The 9254-nt window shown below is 44.7% G+C and overlaps 1 protein-coding gene across 1 annotated transcript; it reads right to left on the bottom strand.

Annotated features, from left to right (window-relative positions):
• Positions 1 to 4849: 4849 nt before the first annotated feature.
• On the bottom strand, positions 4850 to 8069 carry RPL7 (ribosomal protein L7). The gene is made up of 7 exons (XM_019453279.2): positions 7940 to 8069; positions 7077 to 7185; positions 6611 to 6777; positions 5947 to 6084; positions 5711 to 5820; positions 5230 to 5439; positions 4850 to 4911 (listed from the first exon to the last, which is right to left on the bottom strand). The coding sequence occupies exons 1-6, from the start codon at positions 7951 to 7953 to the stop codon at positions 5231 to 5233; spliced, it is 747 nt and encodes a 248-aa protein (XP_019308824.1). The 5' UTR covers positions 7954 to 8069; the 3' UTR covers positions 4850 to 4911; position 5230.
• Between the last annotated feature and the right edge of the window lie 1185 nt (positions 8070 to 9254).

Raw genomic sequence — 9254 nt, forward strand, 5'->3', positions numbered from 1 at the left:
CAGTAGCAGGGACCAACAGTTGGGGTGCCGCGCCAGGAAAGCACTTGGGCGGCTAGGAGGCCGCTAGGACTCACTCGACAACTACTATCGTTGCCACGGCCTTTGCAGTCACAGCTGCAGGGGTGGGAGGGAGGGTGCTGAAACAAGGCCGGGTGTATAGGAGTCAGTGGTGGCACAAGGTCAGTGGGGCACGAAAAGTTGTGCCATGCATCGACAGGGTGGGTAGTGGGCGGCTGGACCAGGTTGGTGATACGCAGTTCCCTGGGTTGCATTTTTAAGATTCAAACTAACCAGGCTCTCCGGTGTATTGATGAGTCTGGAACTTTCAAACAGCCCAGCAATACTTGCCCAGCCCAATCTTAGGTTAAGTGACAGTCATCCCCGCCCCACCCCCCACCCCCCACCCCCAGTCCCCTCACCATGGCAACCCGCATTCCATGTTCTAGGTGTCCTTTGTCTAAGTTCTTTGGTGAAAGGTTAGGTGTCCTCTCCCCAGTTAAGCCTAGCACCTTGACTTGCGCGGTAGGATTTTTTTTGTTGTTTGTTTGTTTGTTTTTTTTGTTTTGTTTTTTTTTTTAATTTTTTTTTTCAATGTTTTTTATTTATTTTTGGGACAGAGAGAGAGCATGAACGGGGGAGGGGCAGAGAGAGAGGGAGACACAGAATCGGAAACAGGCTCCAGGCTCCGAGCCATCAGCCCAGAGCCTGACGCGGGGCTCGAACTCACCGCGAGATCGTGACCTGGCTGAAGTCGGACGCTTAACCGACTGCGCCACCCAGGCGCCCCGCGCGGTAGGATTTTAGCATCAATACTTTTGCCAAATTATATTCTAAACCCTCTGCCTCCATTTCTTGACCCCAAATAGGGCTGCAAGTTTAGCCCTAGTAAAATACACGGTTTCAGGTTCGACAAAACTGAAGGTGCTCCCAAACACACTTTTCTGTTTTCATCAAGCTCCCTACTCACCTTCCTTAGCTCCTCTGGTTAAGAAAACTCAAATTAGACCTGGAACCTAATACTAGCCACACCACTTATTTGGGTGATCCTGGGGGAGGGAAAGTTAACCCCTCATCTTAAAAATGGGGACAGTGGTATACTTACCTAATGGAATAGGCTGCACATTAAAACTCACGTGGAGAATTTAAAGGGCAAGGCCTGGGACCCATCCCCCAATTAATCGGTTTTGTGATTGCAAAATGGAGACAACTGAGGGAGGATTATGTGGATTAAGTGTACACTAGCAGTCAATACATGATCAACTGTTATTAAATGGTCTGCTCTTGAGTTTTGCTATCACATCTGCCACTGCATTGTCTCCCAACTGTTGGCTCCTGCCTGCTCTTCTATCACCAGGTGTCCAAATTCTACCTCCTTTGTGAAATTTCCCAATCTGCACAGCATGAACCATCTCCTATATTCCCCTAACATGCTGTTCTATTTTCACAAACTATTATCCCTACACAATAACTCACTTTTTGAGTCCTTTACAGTAATACATATACCCATGAACCCACAATGCAGGCACCACTCCTCTCAGCATTCATCAAGAATAACATGCCAGCAACTGGAAAATCCAATTTTAAATCGCTATTACTTTTTGGTTTATTCATTTACTTTTAGTGTTTACTTATTTTTGAGAGAGTGCAAGCTGGGGAAGGGCAGAGAGTGAGAGAGGTGAGAGAGGAGAGAGAGGAGAGAGAGAGAGAGAGAAACACAGAATGGAAAGCAGGCTCCAGGCTCTGAGGTGTCAGCAGAGCTGATGCAGGGCTTGAACTCACGAACCGCGAGATCATGACCTAAGCTGAAGTCTGACACTTAATGGACTGAGCCACCCAAGCGCCCCAAAATTGCTATTACTCTTAAGAGGCTTGAGTCACTCAATCAAAAAAAGCAAAAGGCCTGCAATGCAACAGGCCTATTCTAACTGCTAGAACAGACGGCAAACGCTCAAACCTTACAGTGGTTTCGGTACATATTCTCAAAACTTTGAGTGGCTGTGAAAAGCAACAAGAATAAATGGAAAAAGTATTGCAGGTAATAAAAAGTACTATGAAAAATACAGGGTTATATGGAGATGTGTCAGAGAAAAAACCCTTTTCCAGAACGAAAAAGCAGCAATGTACAAAGACCTGAGGGCTGAGTGTTCCAGACAGATTACAAGGACCAACACCCTACATTAGAAGCTTGTCATTTTTGAGGAACAAGAAAAAATATAGCTACCTGCTATAAAGATCACATAGCCCTCCCAAACACTTCCCTGCCAGGATTTCTGGAACCTGCGAACACGCTGCTTAATGTCGAGACTTTGCTGATGTACTTAAAGGATGTACTTAAGGAATTTGAGATGGAGAGATTATCCTGGATTATCTGGGTGGCACAATTTGATCACAAGGGTTCTTATAAGAGGGAGGAGGCAGAGGATCAGAGCCAGTGATGATGGAAGAATGGAAGGAGAGATTGATTACACTTTGAAGACTGAAGCATGGCCTGCCTATAAGCCAAGAAATATGCCAAGTGGTTGCTAGAAAATGGAATAAAGAAAATGATTCTCTCCTAGCCTTCAGAGCTATGGTAGGCAGGGCTACTGACACCCTGATTTAGCCCAGTGAAACCAAATCTAGATTTCTTACCCCTGAAATTGTTAAAGACAATAAATCTGAGTTTTAAGTCCAAGTTTGTGATTTGTTACAGCACCAACAGTAAACAAAAACTTAGCACCTACTCTGTCAGGTACTGGTTAGGAGGGACAAAAAGGCTGGCCTTACATGTTTTATTACCCTAGAGAAGGGAGGCACCTGTATGAAAGCAATGTTTTGGCTGGTTTGATACCAAATCTGTAATGGAAACAGTGGGGGTAGAATGTTGTCAATTTCCCCCACAGGTTGTCCCAACACCCCAAAAAGCAGATACATCTAGACATCCCTATAGCACTTATCTCACATTACTTGCGTTGTCTACCTTGCCCACTAGACTGACACACAGGAAAGTAGAGGCCATCTCCATTTGTATGCCCCTGCGAGGTGCTAATGTTGCATAGTATTTACTTAGTACTTTTAGCCAGGAACTGCTGTAAGCATTTTACATGAACTGACATCATTAAAATCCTATGGTATTATGCACAATTTCCCCTATTTTGCTAAGAAACAGATTTATTGGCCCAAATGATTAAGTGAAGGCTGGGTATTAACCAGTTTGGCTTCAGAGCCAGCACTCAATCCAGCCAACCACGAAGGAACTTTCAAAGGTAAGTAATTTGAGGGAACACCTGCTAAAAAACCAGTGAGCACAACTAAACTTTGTGACTTGAAGAGACTGGGGTAATTAGCAGAAGATTTTATGAAGCTGGAATGTTAAAGGGTAGAAATGCAAATTTACATTTGTGGGGTGAATTTTTGTAGGACAACCTGCTGGGCAGGACCCAGACTTTCAAAGTTTGTTTAGCCTTCTAGTGGACAGTCCCTTTTAGGTGACATTTTAGGAGGTAGCTTTTCTAAGTTAGCTTTTCCAGCTGCATTTCAAGAAGTTTTAACAGTTCACAAAATATTTTCATACCCCTTTTCTGAAGCAAGTGTTTGAGAGTTTTCTATGGTGGTATTAGACGTCTGCCAACTCCTCCCTACTCAGCCTCTGGCCCCACTTTGAAAGTAATTTATATGGAGAACTGGATTTCCCAGACGGAAAACATTAAAGTGCCTGCAGAGGACACACATACAGCTAATATACTTTGTCAGTTTTATCCTACATGTTCCTATTCCTTACCAGCTTCAAAAGCTTCGCTACTTTGCGTGATGTGTCCACCATTCGTGGGCTATTAACAAATGTACCAGACCATTCATAGTGTTTACCAAGATACCCTATTTCTTGCAAAACCCTGCCACACTCAAACATGTAACACTGATTTTATAAACTAAAGAATCTTCTCAATTTTTCTGAATTCACTGACCATAAACTCACTAATTCAGAGACTGCTTCCAAGTCTAGAGAATTTGAATTACTAAATATAAATACTAAGAAGTAATGATCCTAGTGCAAGTGTCAAAGGAATGAACAGGGCACCTGTTCATCACACCACTGGCACAATGAAGACTGCAAAAACTTCTTTTATTAGATGTACTTACTTCACATGTTCTATACCGAAAACCTGCAGTTCACTAATCTGAGATATATACAATATATAAAAATGTTACTTATAAAATACCTAATCTTTTCTATTTCAGGCTTTTGCTCACTAGTTTCATTAGGAGTTCTGAGGGTGCTCCAAAATAAGTGGCATCCATGGGCAGCAATTTCATTTTTCCTTTTCTAACATATATAATGGTATTCTCAGAAACTCACCTGGATAGGTGAAGATACGCAGCAAAAAACAAAAAAGGAATGCAAAAGGAAAACATGTTCACACAGTACTTTATAGAAAAACTAAGTCTCAGCAGATGGAATTTCATCAACAGTATAATTCAATTTTTATTACCTTATCTATAAATCATGCACATAAGTCTATGAAACAGGCTCTTAGAACAGACCCATCTTAGCTAACTCAGTGGCACAATTGAAAAGTGAAAAATTAAAAAAAAAAAAAAAAAAAAAGTGAAAAGATTTTTTTTTTCCACAAGAGTTTTTAATAAACCCAAGGAATGTTTTCCACCAAAATACAAACCAGACCCCAGTTTTGTACACAAAGGCAAAACTTGGCACAGTTCATTCAATCCCTGGAGCCTGCTTGGGATTCTCTCTCAAAATAAATAAAAATTTTAAAAGTTTAAGAAAAAGACGGCTTACTCTTATCACACATCAAGATTTGTCCCAATAGTTAAAGGACAGCAGAGTCTAGCAAAAAGTCACAACAACACATTTTAATTTGAAAGTAGTCGTTTATTAACTGACCAGATTACAAAAATAATCATGGTGGATACCTGAAAGGGGGGAAAAAAAAAACTCATTAAAGAAACCACCTTGATAGATTAGAATTAACATAAACGAGGAAATTATAAGTACTTCAATTTCCATTAAGTAGGATAAAACCCTGGGCCTTTTCTTTCCTCCATAAATGCCCTCAAAAGGAAGGAACAATCAAACCAACTGTACAGATAACATGGTTGGCTTTTCCCCCTTAAACAATATTGCTTAGAACCCAACCAAACCCTTATCAATATTTAACAGAAAAAGTAGGAGACTAACACCACTTTTACCCTCATTACTAAGTAAACTTCTATCGAGATGAAGCTACTCACCTTAGTTCATTCTTCTAATAAGCCTATTGATCTGGTCTTCCCTGTTGCCAGCATCTCCACCTTCTACAAAATGGGTGGTCTTCTTCTTCATTCCCCCTCGTGGAGAAGATAACTTGAAGGGCCATAAAAAGTTGTTTGCTTCTTTGAAACGTTTTCCAACAGTGTAGATCTCATGAATCAGATCCTCCATGCAGATGATGCCATATTTACCTGAACATTAAGATCATTAAAAATTGTTAGCTGTTTTTACAGATTAAGATATCCAGCAAGGACAATCAGAGGCTATGATAGTTTAAAGTAAATTAGGAATAAAGCAACAAAGAAGGAAATACACGGCTATATTTACAAATACTCAAGCCAACGAAATCTTAACTTACATCTTCCATAAACTTCTGCATTGTAGAGAACATGAGAAGATTTGTTGATAGAAAAATCAACTTTGTCTAATTATCAAACCTTTCCCCAAACAGGTAGAACCTACCAAGAGATCGAGCGATCAATGTGTTATCTGTCAGGGCAATTCGCTTCTTGTTGATTTTGCCATAACCACGCTTGTAGATCAATTCATTCACTGACTTCAGGTTTGGGTACCTAATATATGAAAAACAGACATAAATGACCAAATATAATAAGGTTATCACCATCAGAACACCTCAAATGCACCTCGTCAACAGAGCCAATTTGCCAAAAAGAACTCAAAGGAAAAGACAGACTTACCCCCATGCGATATATGGTTCCACAATCCTTAGCATGTTAACTGAAGCCTTGTTGAGCTTAACAAAGGTGCCGTTGAAGATCTGGCGAAGGCGAAGAAGCTGCAACACCTTTCGAACCTTTGGGCTCACACCATTGATACTGCAGTGGAAAAAAAAGGACAAAATGCACTGAGCTTTAACCCAATTATTAATAGAGGATAAGAAAGTAACCATTATGATTCGGCACAACTCAAGTCCCATCTAAATAAACAGGAATTGTTACGAAGACCACTGGCATTTCTTAGCTTATTCTAGCCCGTGTCCCAACCTGCCTCTTTCACAAATAAGTGATCTTTGATACATACCTTTGACACTTCAAACTTCCCCAGGCCCTTTTACCCCATCCTACCTTTGTATCTGTCTTTGTTAGCTTTTTTTGAAAATAACATCCAGGACACTGAACAACTAAAACTCACATGCTCAGAGAGCTTTGGACACAGCACTTGCAACTAAACCATTAAAATACTACCCACCCCCCACCCCACCCCCCGCCCCGTTCTAGCTATGACCAAAATATCTCTATTCCAATGTTCCAGAACCAACGCTCCCAAGAAGTTAATGGGAAGTTTTGCTGAGACTGTGTAACTTTCCCTTCAAAACCAGAATGCGGTTAAAACTGAACTTACCCTCGGATCCTGATGACAAATGCCAATTTGGGTTCTGCAGGTACGTAGAAGTTGCCAGCTTTTCTTGCCATTCTAGCCATTCGAATCTCAGTTCTGTACATCTGCCTGTATTCCTTGTGGTAATGCTTAGCTTTTTCATAAATAAGCTTCCTCCTTGCCTTTCGAAGCTGAAAACCAATACCAGTTATTCATCTGATTCTTAGCTCCCAAATACAGTCACCACCACCCGTTCTTCAAAAGAAAGAGTAATTTCCCCTTGAAACTTTTTCCTTGTCAGAGCATGCGTTAACATTTCAACATGCAGACACTACCTCCAATTAAAAACACTTTTAAAAAGACGATGATCCAGCTCACTGGTACAGTAGGTGAAGTCCACAAGCCTTGCTGAGAAAGAACACTCACCCATTTTCAACCCAAACACAAGGCCTCTCTTTACAGGTTAAGTGCCTTAAAAAAGTTTACCTACCATTTTTTGGGCAAATTTCTTTCTCAGACGCTTGATCTTCAACTCTGCGAAATTCCTTCGCTTTTTCTTGAGAGTTTCTGGCACAGCAGGAACCTTCTTTTTCTTCTCTCTGGCGTTAGCAAACAGAACTTTATTAATAGTTCAAACAGCACACAATACCGCATTACTCTTGTATTGCACAGGCTTTGCCATTTAGCAGCACTACCGTCACTGGCTCTAAACATTTCTATCTTCAGCTGCTCTCTAGCAGGTTATGGTGAAAAACAGAATTTAGAGAGTTTTTATACCGATAATCTTCGCCTTTAACACAGACCACTTCACTTAAATACACAGAATTCACAGAAAATACAATAAATTCAGATCTGTCCTGACCTCCGACAACTAAAATATCCACAACAAAGTTAACACAGACTGAGAAACTACTGCAAGAAGGGGGTTCCTGGAGTTCTCAAGAAAATTAACAAACAAGCAAACAAAAACCTCCCAGCTACCACCTTGGTTCAGGTCTGAAGTTCCACATGCTAAAAGCAAAGGCCTGACGACGGGGACGACTGGGCCAAATACGAGGTAAGATGACCGCAATTCAAAAGTTCTGCACCTTCCTTGAAAGGGAACTGGAAACCTCGCCGGTCCCGTACATAGTTAGGTTTTCACACCGCGTTCCCAGTATCTCCAAAACCTCTGACCCAAGGCCATCTGCATCCTATCTTTGCCCGGCGCCTCCACCAGCGTCACAGGGCGTCACAAACACACAGACAAATGGGCAAAGGTACAGGCTACAGCCAGACCGAGGGAAAACGAGACAAAAAGTCGCTAGATTCGTGGATGGAGAAGGATTCTCGAGTGGGCGAGGAGCTACTTACTCTGCACCCTCCATGGTTCCAGCCGGAAAAAGAGGAAGTTAGCGCATGCGCGCTGTCCACTTAAAGACGACAAGAGCGAAGCCCCACAACTCAGAGGTGTCCCAGGATAAGCCAGAAAAGAACTCGGAACTGAGAACTCGTCTTGCAGACGCAAAATTGAGAACTGCCTGATTCAGCCCCTTACGATCGACTTTCGGGTAAAATTTGTATGGGAAATACATGCACCCACTAGACTCTTTAATCAATATGACAAGAGCACAGAGTGCTGACACCTTTACTACTCGGGGTCCTAGTCTCTAGGCTGCGTTGACAGGGTACCTTCTCGTATTCCACCCAGTAATGTACGCAAATGACACGCCACACAGGCGCGAACTACACATCCCGGCATGCCCCATTTTCACTGCGTGGGGAGGGCAAGGCTTGACTGGGACTGTAGGCAACCACTGCAGTGGTGATTACAGCCAGGGAAAACGAGAGCCTTTTGGCCCACGTTCCGGATGGTGAGGTGCGATTCTAAGTCGCTTCCGAGACCCGGCTTTTGACGGGCTTCTCGGCTCTGCCAGCCCCAGCCATAAACCGGCACTGTACTGCCGCGCTGCCGAGGTCCTTCTATTCGTTCCGCCAGCCTGCAGGGCTGTCTTCCGCGGCGCCTGATCGCAGGGGTGACCGTCCGAGTCCCACGCTTAACCAAAGTGGCGAAATAGGGACAAGCGAGGACCCGACGGCAGGAGGAGGATGGCCCGGGCACTGCAGACCGTCAGGCCTGGCCGGCGGAGGCCGGGACACCCCAAGGCAGGGGGCGTGAGCTGTGTAGGTAGGTGCGACAAGGGCTGGAGGCTGCAGCCACGGCCATGTGAGAGGGGCTGCCCCGCCGCCGTTCGGCGGACGGCTGCGAGCTGGCGGGGGGCTGGGCCGGGGGCGGGGTGCGCCCGGGGGCGGGGAGGGCCGAGCGGAGGGAGGGCCGATGCCGCCGCCGGCTCTTCCCGGTCGAGGGTTATATAGCTCGGAGCGTGGAGCCCGCTCAGAGGCGGCCGGGAGCGTTCCGACTTGCAAGCGGCGCTGCGCTGCGGAGCCCAGTGCCCAAGTGACAGCCGTGGGGAGTGCAGGGCAGGGGACACGAGACCGCGGGGGCAGCTGCAAGCCGTTGGGCAGCGGTCGACTGCGCCGAGCGAGTCGCCCCTTCCCGGCGCTCCCGCTGCCCCGCACCCCACTCTCCCACCCTCTCGCAACTTGGGTCAAGTTGACAACTCCCGAGGCGGCCGGCGGGCCCGTGCGGTCTCCGCTGCGCGCCCCTCCCCCGGGGTGAGAGGGAGCC

The sequence above is a fragment of the Panthera pardus genome, unplaced genomic scaffold (genome assembly GCF_024362965.1).
Source record: "Panthera pardus isolate Hobbes unplaced genomic scaffold, ASM2436296v1 HiC_scaffold_7, whole genome shotgun sequence".
In the NCBI taxonomy this organism is placed as follows: Eukaryota; Metazoa; Chordata; class Mammalia; order Carnivora; family Felidae; genus Panthera; species Panthera pardus.

What these genes read in the sequence shown, in the direction of transcription:
- RPL7 (XM_019453279.2), bottom strand. An exon ending in AGAAATTTGCCCAAAAAATG is followed by an intron (nt 6,778 to 7,076) that starts GTAGGTAAACTT and finishes ATTGGTTTTCAG; the next exon opens with CTTCGAAAGGCAAGGAGGAA. An exon ending in ATTGATCGCTCGATCTCTTG is followed by an intron (nt 5,440 to 5,710) that starts GTAGGTTCTACC and finishes CTTAATGTTCAG; the next exon opens with GTAAATATGGCATCATCTGC.